Source organism: Delphinus delphis, chromosome 4, assembly GCF_949987515.2.
Source record: "Delphinus delphis chromosome 4, mDelDel1.2, whole genome shotgun sequence".
Lineage (NCBI taxonomy): Eukaryota > Metazoa > Chordata > Mammalia > Artiodactyla > Delphinidae > Delphinus > Delphinus delphis.
In genome coordinates this window covers 138,882,495-138,902,012 of record NC_082686.1, presented here as the reverse complement: position 1 = coordinate 138,902,012, position 19,518 = coordinate 138,882,495, and the positions used below count along the sequence as shown (strand labels likewise).

The following is a 19,518-nucleotide window of genomic DNA, read 5'->3' as shown; positions in this document are numbered from 1 at the left end:
CCATCAAATGTCATTCATATGTCAACAAATATTCATTCAACAGATTGTTGTGCTTTTAACAAATATTTAGTCACAAGATACACACATACTTGGTCTCTTGCACTTATAATTCCCCAGGGCTCAGTGTTGACCCTATTCTACTTTTCCATCTATATTCCCTTGGAGATCACCTGGTCTCATGGATTTAATCACCATCTATAAGATTATGATTTTTTTTTATTTGAAAATACAACTTTTTATTTGTTTATTGCTTTTTTCCTCTTTTTAATTGAAGTATAGTTGATTTACAATGTTGTGTTAGTTTCAGGTGTACAGTAAAGTGATTCAGTTATACATGTGTATATACATATGTATATATGTATTTTTTTTAGATTCTTTTCCCTTGTAGGTTATTATAAAATATCGAGTATAGTTCCCTGTGCTCTACAGTAGGCCCTTGTTGGTTATCTATTTTATATAGACAGATATATAGAGTAGTGTGTATTATGTTAATTGCAAACTCCTAATTTGGTAACTGTAAGTTTATTTCTATGTCTGTAGGTCTATTTCTGTTTTGTATATAAGTTCATTATAAATGCTGGAGAGGATGTGGAGAAAAAGGAACCCTCCTACACTGTTGGTGGGAATGTAAATTGGTGCAGCCACTATGGAGAACAGTCTGGAGGTTACTTTAAAAACTAAAAATAGAGCTACCATATGATCCAGCAATCCCACTCCTGAGCATATGTCTGGGGAAAACCATAATTGGAAAAGATACATGCATCCAAATGTTCATTGCAGCACTATTTACAATAGCCGAGACATGGAAACAACCTAAACGTCCACTGACAGATGAATGGATAAAGAAGATGTGGCACATATATATATAATGGAATATTACTCAGCCATAAAAAGAAACGAAACTGAGTTATTTGTAGTGAGGTGGATGGACCTAGAGACTGTCATACAGGGTGAAGTAAGTCAGACAGAGAAAGACAAATATCACATGATATCACTTATATGTGGAATCTAAAAAAAATGATACAAACAATGACTTTAAATATGAAGTTCAAGCATCTCCCCTGAACTCCATACTTATATAGCCCAACTGCTAGGGAACGTTTCCACTTGAATATTATAATAGGACTCAAACTAAATAGGCCCTGCATTGACTACCTCCTACCCCCCAACCCAAACATGTTTTTCCACAGTCTTCTTATCAGTTAGTGGAAATTTCACCTTCCAATTGCTGAGTCTCCAAATTTCAAATAATCTATTACTCTTTTTTTTCTCTTCCATCACTTTCCCAACTCATCAAGAAATCCTATTGACCCATTTTGTCATACGTATAGATTCCAATCACTTTTTACCATCTCCACTGCTCCTACCCTGGTCTAAGCCACCATTTCTTTTCTAGATTATTACAAACGCTTCCTAAGTGGTCACCTGTGTTTTCCTTTGCTCCCTTTTATCCATTCTCCCTGCATCAGCCATAGTGAACCTGTTAAAATATGTCAAATTATGTTACTCCAAAGGCATTCTATACAAGTCGGAATAAAAGTCTAAATCTTTATGATATGGCCAGCCAAAGTCCTACTGAATTAGGCTGCATGTAACCTATTTCACTTCAACTACTAATATCCTCCTCAGTACCTACTTCCTCTCTAGCGCATTGACCTTCCTGCTCTTCCTGGTAACCCTCAGGCACGTCCCCCATTGCCTTTTGCACTTTCTGTGGTGTCATTTATCCATCACCTCGTACAATGCATGGCACAAAGTAGACATTCAAAAGATATGGAATTTATTCAGTAAACATGGAATGAATGAATAGATAAATAATGGAATCATTCATTAAATACTGATTTATACTAGGTCTTGGAGATTTAAAAAAAAAAAAAAAGAGCATCGTCTCTCATTTGGGAGACGGACAAGTAAGGGGCAATCCCCACGCTATGTTTAAGTGCTCACGTAGGACTTAGATAATATGCTATCTGAAAACAAAATGGGAGCAGTACCTCCTTCACTCTTGAGGTTAGGAAAGGTTCTCAGAAGAAATAATACTTGAACAAAGCCCCCAAAGTTGAATAGGAACTGTCCAGATAAAGACAGCAGGTAAGAGGAGTGTAGCCTTCGGGGAACTGTAGTCCTGCAGTGGGATTGGAGTAGCTTGTGAAGGATCAAGCATTCACAAGTGGAAAAGTAATCAGGGGCTAGTTGTGAAAGGCCCTATATACCCTGGTAGGTGAAATAGACAATGAAGGGTCTTAAGCAAGGGAGTGAGTTGATCACATCTGTTTTAAAAAGATAATAATGGATCTCATATGGAGCATGGGTTGGCCTTGGGAAAGCCTGGATAAGGAACATTGGATAAAACTTTACTGCGGATACATAAGGAAGAGATGAAAGTGGACAAAACTAAGACGCAGAGGAAGGCAACATAAACGGGCTCTGCTAAGTCAGGGCTGCATGACTGCTGCATTCAGCTACGAGACAGGACAAGCAAGCTCACACACTGTGGTCTGCAGGACCACCTGGCATCTGTATTGCATGGAATGTGAGAACAGCTGCTGCTAAGCATGGACACACTCAATTTGTGTAAACGGTTTGCCTCAAACACCATCAGTCTCAAAGATTTGCCTGCAGGCACATAGGAAAGTATGATGTTTTACGCAGAGTAAGGCTGTACTCGGTTATGTTCATTCATTCACTCATTCACAAATGTTTATTGAGTAGCAGCAAGGGCCAGATACCCTTGTAAGGATGGTGGAGACAGCAGTGAACAACAAGGAAAATCCCTGCCCTCGTGGAGATGATATTCCGATGGAGAGAGATCAAAATGAACAGATGTCCACAGTAGTGGGTCAGATGGTGATACATGTTATGGAGATTTAAGAGGGTGGTGAGGGGTTAGGAAAAGCCAGGGGAAGGAGGAAGGAAGTCTGAACTGTTAGAAGGGAGACTGGGAATGACTACCCTGACAAACCTTTGAACAAGGCTTTCAGGAGACAGGAGAATCCAAGCAGGCAGCTCTCCGGATATCTGAGCAAATGGAAAATTCACATCTTTCCATGATGTTTTCAGTCCAAATATGTGACTGGTTTTAGGGCATCCTTTGTCTTACTCGTGAAAGGTCTATTTCTACCTTATTCCCCCTCAGAATTTCTCAGCTTCTTATACTTTCTGAGAGACAGAGAAAAGCCACGGGTGTGAATGAGGTCCTTCCCTGGGAGCTGCTGGGTCCTCTCCTGGGGGTGACATATGGGCACATCTCTCAGGCACGGCTGTCATGTCCACAACCCTATGTCTAGCCAACCTCAGCTGTGCCTTTGTTTAGATGTTATTTTGTTTCAACATAAAAATAGTCGCATTTTTTCTTTATAAATATAATATATACACATAAAGTAATTTTAGAAGGAACGATAATAAGTATACAAGTAAAATAAAAACCACTTGTTTTCCATCCAGAAATAAGCAACTTTTCTATCGGAGGTCTTGACATTCCAGATAACCCTGAATTGGAGGTGGATGGGACACACGTGTTTAAATAAAGCAGACACCGTCATTTTTTTCTTTGAACAGAATTCCATTGTATGAATGTAACACTCAGCTCCTTGGATGCCATGTTCTTTCAGAGGCGACACACTGCTCTTTCAGACCCGGCAGAGGTTGGAATGTTCTAGTACCAAATGCTCTCTGCCTCTATTTTCATGACCACATAAATATATATATTTTTTCTGGAACATGCAGTGATGTAATATGATTGGGGGAGATCTTTACCTGAGCCATTATAAACGGAAAATTTAGAATTTATATATTTGAATAAACAGCTCTGCTGGGGACTTGAACATAAAGTCAACATACACGTAGTAAGACAACTATTCTGTATTGACATTCACTGACATCATTGAGAAAGTTGCCTAAAGTCTCTGAGCCTCAGGTTCTTGTGATTATAATATATGCCTTTGGAGATCTCAGTTTGTTAGCAAGGAAGATGACATAAGTGAAAAGACCTTGTGACTGCAGAATGCCACACAAATTCAAGGGTGTTATTAATTATTAAGAGAGTCCTTTAGTATCTTAAATCTCCTGTTTTAAATGCAACTCTAAAAGCTTGCACCTTCTAACTACAGGAAGTCGAAAGGACCAAAAACTCTAACATTAAACTACAGCGCCCCCTAGCCCACGTAGGCCGTCAAGACACCTGATGAGCTTCAGGAATAAGCTCTACCACAGATGGTTCTTTTGCCTGAGGGAAAGGCCAATAATTGTACTTTTGGATGATTTCCATCTGTCCAAAAGGAAAACCACTTATGTGTTTTCTTCAGGATTTTCCTGTAACATTCTTTTTAGTTTTAATTTTAAAATAGGAGTAAAAAAAGTAAATATTCTTTACTATTGACATTTTCTTCCTCCAAATTGCTTTAAATGAAGACTATTTCTAAAAGAGCATCACCAGATTTATCCTAAGACTCGCTGTAATGTTTCTGACTTATATATGATTATCTATTTGCATTCACCAAATGCTTTGTAATCCACTGCAAGATTGCAGAGCAAGCTGTTACGAGCTTCAGCACCCCCCCCCCCCCAGTGTATTAAACCCATCAACAGACACAGAACTGTGCAAGGAAAGACCATGGAATATTTTAATATCACAATGGAGAAATATTGGCTACCATGGCTTACCAAAACTCCTATTAAAATATATCAATTGCTTGCTTCCATAGGCTACAGTTCTTTATCTTCAGTTCTTTATTTTTTTAAAAATTTTATTTGCTTTTTTCTTTTTTTATATTCTTTTCCATTATGGTTTATCAATATCTTCAGTTCTTAGTTTAATAGATTTTTGTAGAAATGTTTAAGTTTAAATGGTCCAGTAGGTAAGTTGGACCCCAAAGAGATGAGCCCTTATGAAACTGAACTTGCTCTATGGGTTTATTTTCAGTGCAGAGCATTGAAATATTAATCAGTCCAGCTTTCAGGGATTTCTTTTTAACATCCTTTTCTATGTAAGGGCTAAGCTTCTTTGCTAAGCTTTGCCTTTCTTGACTGTTCATCTCAAATGTAATGGGAGTGCTTGTGTGTGTGTGTCTATATTATACTGGTGACCCGACTTGAATTATGACACAATCCTGGTTATCTTTCAGGCTAAAATGTCTCTCCCCTTTAGGGGTCAGGGATCATTTCAGCCTCAGTGTCCTTTCTACTACCTGCTTCGGGAGGCAGCAAATGTGATCTCGTGCAGGTGCGAGGTGACTTTCATCACCAGTTATTTTTCTTTACATTTCTCTATCAACCTAGCTCAGAAAATACTCAAGAAATAAAAACAACTCTTCACCAACTGCTGGGTTTCTGTGATCTGATCACTTCTCAGTGGAAACCTGTATTACCCTAGCACGGTCCCTGGAGTCTTTTAGGTAAACCATCACAGACGACAACCAACCCTCAAGCCTACAGCAAAGAGAATGCAGGCACAAGGCACCATTCCCCTTCCTACTGCCTTTTAAACTTGGGAGGGGAGACTCAGTTGGGGCGGGGATGCTGCCATTCGCGGGAGGGGCGGGATAAAAGTGTGTCTAATGACACGTCAGTGACAGAAGTCGCCTTAACCCTGTCCCCTCCCGCCCCCCCCCCCGGCGGTGAATTTCTCCCCCCGTGCGCGCCTCAGTGGCTCTGGAGACCCTTCTCTCTTTAAGACAGCCTCCCGCGCCCCTCACTCCGCCCCCTCCCAGGTCTCTGGGCTCGTCAACGCTTCCCGAGCACCATGGTTGGTCCAGGCAGGCAATCGGAGCACCTCCCGGAGCCGCGGCGAACCGGGGGTGGGGTGGGGTGGAGTGTGGGGGGGGGTCTGTTTGTAGTACTCTCAGTCCTGATGTCACAGGCGCAGCAAGGACATCGCAAGGAGGAGTCGGATTACAGTAAGGATGGGCAGTGCAGCAGGCAGCCCGAGTGCACGCTCCAGCCGCCGGGGACCGTAGCCCGGGAAAGGCGGCCCGCGAGGCGCTCATCCCGCGGCGGAGGCGGCACGCTCGGCGCCCCTGCTCTCCACGCCGGGGACGTTTCCGCCGAATGTAGCATGAAACGGGTTGGCTCTGCGCGGCAGCCCTGGGTGCGAGCTGATGCTGAAGACGCCGTGGTGGGGTTCCGGCTGTCTGATTAATGAGAAGCATAATGTATTTTGGTGAGTGTTCACGCTGATGATGTCATGCTGAAGGTGCCCAGCTCTTCATCAGGGCAGACAAGCCCTTTCGAAAATCTCGGCAAAGCCTCGAGAATCTATTCCAGTAAACCTACCTTCAGCAGGCAACTGGAGGACCCAGCTGGTGCAGCCCTAGGAGCTTCCTTTGTGCTACGATCGGGGCTGTTTGTTAGTCGTAGAGGAGTTGAAGTTGGAAAAGGAAAGGGGCAGGGGTGAAGGTGGCTAAACTTTGCCTTGATTTGTGTGATGAAGTTGATTTTTTTTTTTAGCTAGGTGAGGAAGGAGAAATGGTGCGGCGTGGGAAAGTCATGGGCAAACTCAATGGAATGTAAAAGTTCTGAACTGTGGACGCTGTGGAAGCTTAGTCAATATCTACGGTTCATTAAGCATTTTGGTTTTCCCCTAATTCTGAGGCAGAAAGGGAGAGAAAACATTCTTTGGTGTGCGGTGCTTGGACAGCTGAGAGCACCCTTCCACAGCATCCCAGTTTTCCATCCAGCTAGAGCATCCTGGCACAAAATGCATATTATTTTAAACCTTTAGACGTCTCGGAGCTGTTAAATGTTTGTGCAGTTTAGTTGCGTGCCGTGGTGGAAACCTCCCTTAGGTTTTCTGCGGAGCTGCCTGCCCTTCCAGAAAACACGTTGAGGCTTAGATCTGGGCTCTTAGTGGAGCAGTGTAAGTGGGCTGGGAGCTGCACATTTGCACTGTAACGCTGCAACTTACTGATGGGGAGAAGGCAAAACCCTTCCCTAAATACGAAGCCAAGGATTAGACGGAATATCCTTTCCTCCTCCCTGAAGTTATGCTTTCCTTCTGTAAGTTTCATCCCGCATCATCACCTAAGGGCAGCTCTCTGATATTAAAAGGTTTGTGAGAGCAGCTGAAGAGGGTTCCATGATGCAAATGCTCTGGGTGATCAGTTGCCTTGCTTGGAAATATGTAAGCTAGAGTCCTTTTTCAATTAAAGAGGTATTTCGAGAAACTTGGGGCAGTATTAGTTTCTCGGTTGTTTATTGCTGTGCGTACTGTTTGCTTTGTTTTGTTCGCTCGAGCCTTTGAAACGTTTGCCAAAGTATGCAGAAGCTGAGTGCTTTTTAGTTGTCTTGACAGCAGTTTTGATTTCCCTTTAATTTGCGTCATGTTAGGAAAGAAGTCTTAAAAATAACTAAAATCGATTTTAAAGAAAGGCTCCTCATCGGAGAGACACATTTAAGCAGAATCCAGAGTTAACACTCTTTCCAGGGGGTAGTGATAGAGGTGGTAAGCGTGTGAATTGACAATTCATAAAATAGCAAGTGTTTATTGTGAATGTTTTTGACACGCTCAAAAGCTTGTAAAGATAATATGCCTTTTGGACAAAATCACATTTCAGCATCCGTACTGGTATTTGAGAGATGGAAAGGAAGATTTTAATTTTAGCTTAAGTTTTCAACCTCTTGCAACAATGCCTAAGGCGATGGTGGTGAGGATGTAGTGTTAACCAGAGCAGTGGTGTAAAAGTACTGGTCCAGAGGCCATCCGTGCTGTACTGGATTTTCCTGTGTCTCTTGGAGAAATATTCACTGGGCTAGCTCGTATTATTAACTGCATGCTAGTCCAGCCGTGTTGTAAAGCAGGGTGATTCACAGGGCAATTAGTTTCACTGTGTAATGCAAGTTTTTAATAGCACACATTGAAATATGATGTCCTGCTTCAGATGAAACTATACTCTTTCAAAGGCAAGGCTAAAGTTGCCCTCTGTGTCATGAGCACGGTTCGGTCTTACCATAATTCCGGCGTGAGATACGGTTTTATATTCTCGGAGGAAATCGTGTGTATTTAGGAATGCTGTTTCTTTCAGGTTCTGTTATGCAGCCCCTCGCTCAAGCTGTTTGGCATCCAGAGCTCTGGGAGCCCACCTGTCTCTCATAAAACGTGTGGTCCACGATCTAGGGTCAGAATTGACAATACGACCCAGGCGTGTTAAGATTCAACAGCATTTTAATGTTGCAAATCCTTAACAGTATGTATGTCTGTGTGTATGTACGTAGGCACATACGTGTATTTATGTGTGTGTAGCTATTTCAGGTAATTTTTTCAAAACAGTGCTTTCACTTTGCAGTTTGGTCACCCGTGACTTTCTTCTTCATATTTGAACTGCAGAGGGTTTATCAGGTCAGGGAGAACAGGGACAAAAGGAAAGCAGGGCTGAATTCTTGGGCTTTTCTGGTGATTTGCGGGAATGGGGTAGAGGTGTCAGAAGTCTTTTATTTGTGTCCCCAGCAGGGAGTGATGGAGAGCATGGTGTTGCTCTAACACCCTGGGAATTGATATGCAAGCAGGGTATTTACTTCCCTTGTAAATAATCTAATTTGTCAGTTTTGCTCGCCTGCTACACCTTTCAAGTTTAACTGAAGACTCATTGCCTGGACAGACTGGCCCAGCCTCTGCTTCTCTGTAGACCCTTTCCCCGTAGGGGCTGGACACTGTGACCCTGTCCTTTCTCAGTTGGAGTCAGCTGTGTGTGTGCAAGTTGGTGGAATAAGTAATATTTCCAGTTCTCCAGAATAACTCGTGTTTTGAGTGTGCTGTCTGAGACTCACGAGGCTAATGGACCCTTTTAATGACTTAAGCCTCACTCTTATCTCCTACTGAAATTTTAGTGCAGTGTTTTCAATAATTGTTCATCTGCACTTACTGCACAGTAATTTAAGAGTTTGCTGTTCAGTCACCGTGGATACGTTTGTTACTTATTCTGTCGATCTCGCTTTCATTACTTGGAGTTAAGAATCAGGTTCACACGGGAGAAAGAAGAGAGGAGAAATCCCAGCAAGCAACCTGATTGGGATTTACTGTAAAAGCAAGGGAAAATCATAAAGACTTGTGAAGTTACCCTCTCCACCCGCAGGAATATTTGACAGACTTAAAAATGGCATGTGCCGAGGATGAAGAACCGTTAACAACGGATCCGGAAATAGAGAGTTCCCTGGTGGTCCAGTGGTTAGGACTCTGCGCTTTCACTGCCGAGGGCCCGGGTTCGATCCCGGGTTGGGGAACTAAGATCCCACATGTGGCAAAAAAAAAAAAAAAAGTAGTATTATGATCCCTGGTTTGCAAATGAGACCTAGAGATAATAAATAAGAAAATAAATTTTAAAAAATTGATCCGCAAATAACAACAAGCAGCTGGGAGACTTCTCACTGGATGAAGGGAGCGGTCCTGGCTGGCTGTGAGTACAGCAGACCTGCCCCATGCCACCTGGTTACAGTTGGGTCAGGGGACAGCGCTGGCATGAAGGGCAGGTACATCCCAGCAGAAGGCTGTAACCATGTACTGTCTCCAGTATGTCTGAATCATCTTCCCCTTCCATCTGGCTGCACACATTTCTCCACTGCTGGAGTGATGAATGGCTGCCCGTGGTCCTGCCAACCTCACAAACTGTCCACAGTTTGCCAGAGAGGTGTCATGTCACAGCCCTTTGCCATCAGGAGAGAAAATGGGAGCCTGATGGCACTGAGGAAATTCGATGTGCCCGAAAATCAACCAGATGGAGATTCTGGGGTGCTTACAGCCAAGCAGGGGCGAGGGCTTGCTCCCTGAGAATCCTGCTGCAAAAAGAAAGGATGCATCTTAAACAAATGAGTAGAACTTGAGACAAACATTAGAGCTCCCTCTCAATGCTACTATTCATGGCATATTCATTAAACCTGGAGAAAAGGGCGAGCAAAATTTAGAAAGTGCGAATGAGCCGTTCAAGTGCAGCGTGGTGCTAATTGTGAATCAGCTGTCTTCCTTAAAATGCCTTAGAAAAACCTGAAAAAGACTTAGCGCTGTGCATATCATAACAAGAAATACTTGATGGAGGAAGCTTTTAATACAACAGTTAGAAAAAAAGATCTCGTAGGAAAATTCTAGACCAGCAGCCTATTCCCCTGCCTATAATAGACACGTTTATACATTGTCATAGGAAGGACTTTGTTTTTCCGCTGGGATGTTTAGAACATTCTCCAGTCAGCGTTTACACTTTTGGTTGTGTTAGAAAAGCAGTTAGGCGGCAAGGCTACAAGGAAGGAAATGAGCAGAAAACAGCAGGCAGCAGAGAAAAACATTCCTCTTTGTGTGTGTGTTTTCAGTGGAAACATTTAACTCATCCTAATTAGTTGGTACTAGGTGATCTGTTATGGGGAATTAGGTCTACTTGAGTCCCTCAGGCACTCTGGACGTGTTTCTATTTCCCCCGAGGTTGCCAGCGGGAGAGAATAATTCAGGAAGGAATTTGTTCGTCCAGGTTACCCTTTTTGAAGTTTGAAGTCATTACCATTGTGTGTTATTACAAATTAATCTAAATGACATGCAATCAATTACTACATAACAGGGATGGCGGATGTGACAGGTGAATATTGTCAGAAAGCATCAGATGCAGGAAACTGAAATCTAAGAGAACCCTCTCAAGACATTTCTCTTTCAAATTCATAGGAATTTCTCATTTTCGGGAACCAAATTCCAAGGATGATCAAAATGTCAGTAACATGGATTCTTTAATTAGGACCCTTAAATTTTGAGCTAAGTTTTTCTTCTTTTTTAAAGGGCCTTCTTAGTTGCTGTAATTACATGGAAACGAGATGAGTTTATTTAAGGGACAAGTTCCAAAATTCATGAGATAATGACGACTTGCAAAGTTACCCTTTTGTGGGTGGCATAATTGTTCCAAAAAACAAGTGAAAAATTTAAATTAGTGTTTTCTGACTTCCACTGCAGAATATTTGGTCACAGCTGCTTTTGACTGAAACCTCCCTTGATAAGACCAGGTGTGTTGGCTAGAATATATGTGTGCGTGTGTGTGTGAGTGTAACACTGGATCCTAAAACAGTGCCTTGTTATATAAATACCCAAATTTTATTTCTCATTCACATCTTTTGTATATTTGTAAATCTTTTCACATCATTTGAAAGGTAAAACTTTAAGTATTGATTTAATAAGATGGATATGAAACTGTATTTTGAGCACAGCTGGTTTTCAAGTTTATCAACCATTCTATACCTTAGAGGTTTTTAAAGTCAAGTCATGAGGATAATTTTCAAGGCTTTTCCTGCTTAAGAAAGAGGGATGCTTGTATAAGCAGAAAACTATTTCGACTTTGACCTTGAGAAAGAGCTGTTTCCATCTGTATTACACTATGAAAAGCATGTCAAAAAACAACAAAGGTCATAGTCACTGCCCTCTCTGTCTCTCTTTAAAGAAGTCATTATATATCATTTCCCACAAAGATTAGTTTTGCAACAGAATTTCACACATGATTGGTGGCATTAAGAGAAAATACAGCATAAGAGGTGGCTAGAAATATCAAAGCTTAAAGTGGCTGAGATCACGCTTGAACCAAATTGCTAGGGTTGAAAATAGGAAGACGCTTTGCTCTGTTGTCCCGTTAAAATCGTTATAAAGCAGCTGGAAGTCAGCCTTCTTTGAATGTGAGCTCCAGGTTTGCACAGCCTTTAAAATTGAAGGCATTTCCGTGAATCCCTCTGGATTCTGACAACTGAAATGCATATGAACTTGTATCATAGCACTGAATGGGATGAACTGAACCCCTTCTTCTTCTTTATGTTTTTTTTTTTTTTTTTTTCTGCCCACTTGCAGTAATCACTTTTCTGTAAGTAGGGAGGAGGGAGAAAAGTTGACCTGGGCCAAGGTCAGAGGGGAAATGGGCAGCAGCAGCCTTTGGTGCTCTGAGCAATGCTGTTTGCCCCAAAGTACAGTGGTGCCTGGTGGGAGTTGGGGACTGGGGGGCAGGGATGGGGCTGGGGGCTGAGAGTTCTTTCAATGCATGAGCGTTGGTTAATCTCAGGTGTCCTTAGCACCCCGCTCAGCTCAGTGCCAGGCACATAGGCACTTACAAATAGGTGTTGAAACTGCAAGATGAAACGGGTGTTGGAGATCAGAGAGGAAGGGAATCCAGTTCCTCAGCGGATCCAGAATGCTGACGTTCCCTAGCAAAACTGGTGAATGTGAGTTGACAAGAGAAACACACCTCTTTGCTCCTGGAAGAGTAGCTGCTTCTTTTTGTTTGTTTTCAAAGTGTCGAAGTCAGGACGCGCCCTTAGATATTAGATATTTAAATAAACGTAAGAAATTCCACAACCTTTTTTTCTGTTTCACTTTACTTCTGGCTTCCTAGGACTCTGCAGTGTAAAAGGAGAGGGACAAAGCTATAGAATATTAAGACTAATGTTGGAAAATGTCGGAAGGACACGTAAAATCGTAAGATGGGAGAATTGCACTTGGTTTCGATCCACCTGGTCACAACGTCAGTTCTCAGCTGCACTTGGCTTCTGTGCCTTTATCCCAGATGTTGGCATTTTCTGTGTCTTCACTCCAGATGTTGGCTTTCTCTGGCCATGAGGCTGGGATAGGCAGGAACCACCTTATGTGCAAGTAGCCGGAAGTGCTCGGCACGGCCACCAATTTCGCAAATTGCCATTTGTTAAGGCTGAGCAAGACTGCTGTTTGCATGGCTTTTGTAAAGTTGTTCTTCACACGTACCTTTTTCATATTAATGCATTTTGCTAACGAAGGGAAGCACTTGCGGCAGATTGCTCTGAGGATAAAAACGCAGTCATGAATGTAAACGTACTTTGATAAACATGATCCTTGTAGAGCAATTTGTATTTTTTAAAATGCATCTACATTATTATTTTTTATTCTCAAAATGACCCATTGTAGGAGGTAGACAAAATATAATTATTCCTCTTTTTAGACGAGGAATCTGAGCCTCAGATGGCTGAAACAACTTTCTCAAGGTCACACATCTAGTAAAAGTTAAGGCCAAGACTCCAATTCAGTGCTTTGAGGCTTATTTCAGTGCCCTTTACTCTTTATAGCAGAGCGTAGGGAGGTATTTTTTATGAAAGGAAGATTCTTTGTAATAATAATGCTAGAAAGAATATTCTAGCTGATAGCTAAAGAAATAAATAAAAATGGTTGAGGTCTAAGACGGATGTGTGTTTTGACTTTGTGGAATCACAATTGATAACAGAAGTCTGAATCTAATCCACACTTTTATTATTCTGCCTTGTTTTTTCACATCAAATAATAATCATAAAAAATCTAATTAAAAGGCATGAATTGGGCTTCCCTGGTGGCGCAGTGGTTGAGAGTCCGCCTGCCGATGCAGGGGACGCGGGTTCGTGCCCCGGTCCGGGAAGATCCCACATGCTGCGGAGCGGCTGGGCCCGTGAGCCATGGCCGCTGAGCCTGCGCGTCCGGAGCCTGTGCTCCGCAACGGGAGAGGCCACAACAATAGCAAGAGGCCCGCGAACCCAAAAGTTTTTCCAAAGCATCGTTAGGTATTAAGGCTTGTATTAATTATGTGTTACATATACCTGCTGTTGCACTATTTAACTCAATGCTTGTAAAAACAATGCAAGTCATTTGTACTACAGACTTTGATATTTACAACATTATCTCCAGTATTTGTTCAAGAAGGGAGTCCCAGCCTGGTCTTTATTTCATGACCGATAAAGAAGTAAAAACAACCTAGTTAGAATCTCAGCCGTTCCACTTATTGGCTCTGTATTCTTGGGCAAGTCACCTCACATTTTGATATCCAGGTTTTTCTGTGAAAGGAGAATAATGATAATGTGTTTTCCACAGTTGTCTTCTGAGGACTAAACTATACAAGGCATATAACACTGCCAAGCCCCACGAAGTCCATGGTGAGCCATCAGTAAAATTTGATTCTTTCTTGATTTTTCCCTCTATATCCAACCCAGTATACAAATATGTAAAAATTTTTAAAAGTGATGATATCTTTTGGGGTCAAACCAGAAAACAGGAACCATGTCAGCTAATTCACAAAGAAGGACTTTAATGCAGGTCATTAGTTATGTGGGTGATGGAGGAGCTGAGATGCCCCATGAGGGGTGCAGAGGCAACCCAGAGATTAGCAATAGCAAGAAACTGGTAGTGTAAGATGGAGAGAGACGAGATGTGGTCCTGGAGGCCGGGACCCAGGGCCTCCTGGTAGGAGCTGGAATCGCGGCAGGCCTAAGACACTGAGGATGGAAGGATTCAGCCTCAGGCACAGAGGGAGATGGAGAAATACCCTGCCTTCTCCCTTGCGCCCACCCTCCAGTGCATAGCCTCTGCCTCTCATTGGTGGAATCCAGCCAGAGGGCACCAACAAGGCAGTTGGGCAGTGCAACCTGCACATGTCAGCACCTGGGCAGTCCAAAGTTTGAGAGACAGATCTCAGGGCAAATTGGCCACAGACCCAGAGGGAGATCTTACAACTGATATAAGTAGCACTTTATTTTTTAATTTTTTTTTTGCGGTACGCGGGCCTCTCACCGTTGTGGCCTCTCCCGGTGCAGAGCACAGGCTCCGGACGCACAGGGTCAGCGGCCATGGCTCACGGGCCCAGCCGCTCCGCGGCATGTGGGATCTTCCCGGACCGGGGCACGAACCCGTGTCCCCTGCATCGGCAGGCGGGCTCCCAACCACTGCGCCACCAGGGAAGCCCTAAGTAGCACTTTAAATATCTCAGTTATCAGTGAGAGGTTTTCTCGGGGGAGATGCAGGTAGGAGGGAAAGAAATATAGGTGAAGAGCTTTCAGGAACTCCTCACCAATCCTCCCCGGTCAAGTTCCCACTTTGTCACTTTCTGGTAGTGTGACATTGGACTCGTTAGTGAATCTCTCTGTGTCAATTTTTCCCTTTATACGATGGGTTAAAGGGTCTCTCTGACAGAGAGATTCAATCAGAGGTTGAAACAAACTTCATAATCTGCAAAGCACCATAGGAATTGGCCTTGGTATGAGGATGTGAAAACCAAGTGCGTTAGAAAGAAAAGAGTGGATTTTGAAAACATGACCATTTGGAAATATATGTCCAGCGATGCAGCTTAGCATCCCTGTGGAGGTATCTGAGTGCACTGAGAAAGGGGGCATTTGGTTACCTCCTCAAATAGCCCCTGGTACTTTGGGATTAGATGTACCGCCCAGGCCACTTCTAATCTTTTATTTGTCATTATTCTATAACGAAGGGAAATGGCAGAAGCAGAGGCAGAATAGAGAAATGATCAGGGCAGGAGACCTCCATAAAGACTCCATGCCCCATATTCCTTCCTTCCCAAGACTCTAATGGGGACAGACACATTGAAAGCTGAGGGAGTTTATTAATAGTTGCTTGGGAAGAAAAGAGGGATTTGGTATCGATTTTTATCTATCCTTCTGTGTGTTGCTCGACTTTTAAACACTGATTTCTTTGTCTGACTGGCTGTGCTATTAAAAAAAACTTTCTGCCCTTCCTGTATGGAATTATTAGCATCTCTCTCAAAGCCTGCTTCTAAAGCCCTGCGACAGTTTATAATTTATGGTGCCCTTGTTGTGAGGCAACGCGGAGGTTACTGACAGGGAGTGATGCCCTCGCCATGCTCAATCCGGAAGCCACGTGATCACTGCCATGTGTTTCCATTAGCTGCCCCAGGAATGGCGGGCTGTAACTTACAGTTTTATGGGGATACTCAGGAGCCGTGTCCTAAGGAAGCTCTATCAGTTAAATGGTGCATTCAAGGTAGATTGCTCAGAATTTTTCTTTTTCCTTAAAAAAAACAGAGTGATGTAAGATCCTGAATACTAACCTTCTGGTACATTAGTTTGGGGAACGTTTATTTTTTTAATATCTTCATTGGAGTATAATTACTTTACAGTGGTGTGTTAGTTTCTGCTTTATAACAAAATGAATCAGCTATACATATACATATATCCCCATATCTCCTCCCTTTTGTGTCTCCCTCCCACCCTCCCTATCCCTCCCCTCTAGGTGGTCACAAAGCACTGAGCTGATCTCCCTGTGCTATGCGGCTGCTTCCCACTAGCTATCTATTTTACGCTTGGTAGTGTATATATGTCCATGCCACTCTCTCACTTCGTCCTACCTTATTACCCTTCCCCCTCCCCATGTCCTCAAGTCCATTCTCTACGTCTGTGTCTTTATTCCTGTCCTGCGGCTAGGTTCTTCATAACCATTTTTTTCCCTTATTTTTAGATTCCATATATATGTGTTAGCACACAGTATTTGTTTTTCTCTTTCTGACTTACTTCACTCTGTATGACAGACTCTAGGTCCATCCACCTCACTACAAATAACTCAATTTCATTTCTTTTTATTACTGAGTAATATTCCATTGTATATATGTGCCACATATTTTTATCCATTCATCTGTCGATGGACACTTAGGTTGCTTCCGTGTCCTGTACTGTAAATAGAGCTGCAATGAACATTGTGGTACATGACTCTTTTGTGTGTGTGTGTGTGTGTGTGTGTGTGCGCGCGATACGTGGGCCTCTCACATTTGTGGCCTCTCCCGTTGCGGAGCACAGGCTCCAGACACGCAGGCTCAGCGGCCATGGCTCATGGGCCCAGCTGCTCTGTGGCATGTGGAATCTTCCCGGACCGGAGCATGAACCCGTGTCCCCTGCATTGGCAGGGGGATTCTCATCCACTGTGCCACCAGGGAAGCCCCACACGACTCTTTCTGAATTACGGTTTTCTCAGGGTCTATGCCCAGTAGTGGGATTGCTGAGTTGTATGGAAGTTCTGTTTTTAGTTTTTTAAGGAACCTCCATACTGTTCTCCATAGTGGCTGTATCAATTTACATTCCCACCAACAATGCAAGAGGGTTCCCTTTTCTCCACACACCCTCTCCAGCATTTATTGTGTGTAGATTTTTTTTCTTTTTTTGTGGTATGCGGGCCTCTCACTGTTGTGGCCTCTCCTGTTGCGGAGCACAGGCTCAGCGGCCATGGCTCACGGGCCCAGCCGCTCCGCAGCATGTGGAATCTTCCTGGACTGGGGCACGAACGCATGTCCCCTGCATTGGCAGGCGGACTCTCAACCACTGCGCCACCAGGGAAGCCCTGTTTGTAGATTTTTTGATGATGGCCATTCTGACTGGTGTGAGGTGATACCTCATTGTAGTTTTGATTTGCATTTCTCTAATGATTAGTGATGTTGAGCATCCTTTCATGGGTTTGTTGGCCATCTGTATATCTTCTTTGGAGAAATGTCTATTTAAGTCTTCTGCCCATTTTTGGATTGGGTTGTTTGTTTTTTTGTTATTGAGCTGCCTGAGCTGCTTATAAATTTTGGAGATTAATCCTTTGGCAGTTGCTTCATTGGCAAATATTTTCTCCCATTCTGAGGGTTGTCTTTTGGTCTTGTTTATGGTTTCCCTTGCTGTGCAAAAGCTTTTAAGTTTCATTAGGTCCCATTTGTTTATTTTTGTTTTTCTTTCCTTTTCTCTAGGAGGTGGGTCAAAAGGTATCTTGCTGTGATTTATGTCATAGAGTGCTCTGCCTATGGTTTCCTCTAAGAGCTTTGTAGTGTCTGGCCTTACATTTAGGTCTCTAATCCATTTTGAGTTTATTTTTGTGTATGGTGTTAGGGAGTGTTCAAATTTCCTTCTTTTACATGTAACTGTCCAGTTTTCCCAGCACCACTTATTGAAGAGGCTGTCATTTCTCCATTGTATATTCTTGCCTCCTTTATCAAAAATAAGGTGACCATATGTGCATGGGTTTATCTCTGGGCTTTCTATCCTGTTCCATTGATCTATCTTTCTGTTTTTGTGCCAGTACCATACTGTCTTGATTACTGTAGCTTTGTAGTATGGTTTGAAGTCAGGGAGCCTGATTCCTCCAGCTCCGTTTTTCTTTCTCAAATTGCTTTGGCTATTTGGGGTCTTTTGTGTTTCCATACAAATTGTAATATTTTTTGTTCTAGTTCTGTGAAAAATGCTATTTGTAGTTTGATAGAGATTGCATTGAATCTGTAGATTGCTTTGGGTAGTAGAGTCATTTTCACAATATTGATCCTTCCAATCCAAGTACATGGTATATCTCTCCATCTATTTGTATCGTGTTTAATTTCTTTCATCAGTGTCGTATAGTTTTCTGCATACAGGTCTTTTGTCTCCTTAGGTAGGTTTATTCCTAGGTATTTTATTCTTTTTGTTGCAGTGGTAAATGAGAGTGTTTCCTTAATTTCTCTTTCAGATTTTTCTTCATTAGTGTATAGGAATGCAAGAGATTTCTCTGGATTAATTTTGTATCCTGCTACTTTACCAAATTCATTGATTAGCTCTAGTAGTTGGCAGTGTTGCCTGCTTTTTCCTAACTTTAGAAGGCTTAATAGGGGAGTTCCCTGGTGATCCAGTGGTTAGCATTCCAGGCTTTCACTGCCAAGGACTGGGTTCAATCCCTGGGCAGGGAACTGAGATCCCACAAGCTGTGTGGCATGGCCAAAATAAGTGAAATAAAATGAAATCAAACGCTTAATAATAAGAACATCACTGTGAGAATCCCAAGCCATGGACTTTACGGACCTCTTGGTTTCCTTAGAGAATTCGTCAGCTCCCGTTTGTGGAGAGCAGAGCTGGTGCTGACAGGCGATGCGGCACCACTGACTGAAGAGCAGAATTTAGCAGAGCCGGGATGTCTGTCTTTGTCCCAGATGCTGGCATGAGTAACTTCATCAGCCCCTCACCATCATCCCTAAGAGGAAGGCCAGTGGGTGTAAATCCTGGCTGCACAAAGGAATCCCCTGGAGAACTCTGAAATGATGCTACCATCAAGGGCCAGGGCACTCTGATTAAATCCACTTCTCTGAGCTGGAGCCCAGGCATCTGCGTTTCTTTTAAAACGCCTCAGTTGATTCTGAAGGACAGCCAGCTTGAGAACCACCGGGACGGGTGACTTGAACCCACTTTACTGAGTGCACCCTGTGACCCAGGAGTCCCCACTTGCTGGGTCACTCAGGCAGTGGGTCAGGACTCCAACCCAGGTCAGTCTGAGCCCAAAGCTTATGTTCTTTCGTCTCAACACACTGCTTACCTTGAGGGAAATCAGTCCATGGCATGAAGTCTGGACCTGATTGCAAGCTGCTTTGTGCTGCCCCGCCCACTCCCTGCCTCAGTTTATAGACTGGAAGTCCCTAGGGAGGAGCCCTCCTCCCCTGTCCTTGGGACCCTTTATAGAGCTGGCACCCAAAAGAGATTCATGCCGTGCAAGTTGATTTAGGATCACAGTGGGATGGTTCTGGAAAGGATTTTAGAACTGTGCTTCTCAAAATTTAATGTTCATACAAATCCCCAGAGGATCGTATTAGAACACAGGTCTTGGTTCAGTAGGTCTGGGGTGTGGCCTGGGATTCTGCCTTTCAATGAGCTCCCAGGAGATGTCTGTGCTGCTGGCCCACTGAACACACTTTAAGTAGGGAATCTTTAGCGATCATTTAGCTGACCTGCGGCTTTCTGCTGACATGGAAAATCTGGTCTAAGTCTCCAACCTCTGTTCCTCTGTTT

At 43.1% G+C, this 19,518-nt stretch overlaps 1 protein-coding gene across 2 annotated transcripts in view; it reads left to right on the top strand.

Annotated features, from left to right (window-relative positions):
• The first annotated feature begins 5,878 nt into the window (after positions 1-5,878).
• LOC132425122 (zinc finger protein 385D) overlaps positions 5,879-19,518 on the top strand; it is a 335,665-nt gene continuing 322,025 nt past the window's right edge. For both annotated transcript variants that reach the window (XM_060011538.1, XM_060011537.1), the window contains exon 1: positions 5,879-6,157. In XM_060011538.1, the coding sequence (XP_059867521.1) occupies positions 6,136-6,157 (22 nt within the window). In that variant the 5' untranslated portion in view covers positions 5,879-6,135. The remainder of the gene's footprint in view (positions 6,158-19,518) is intronic.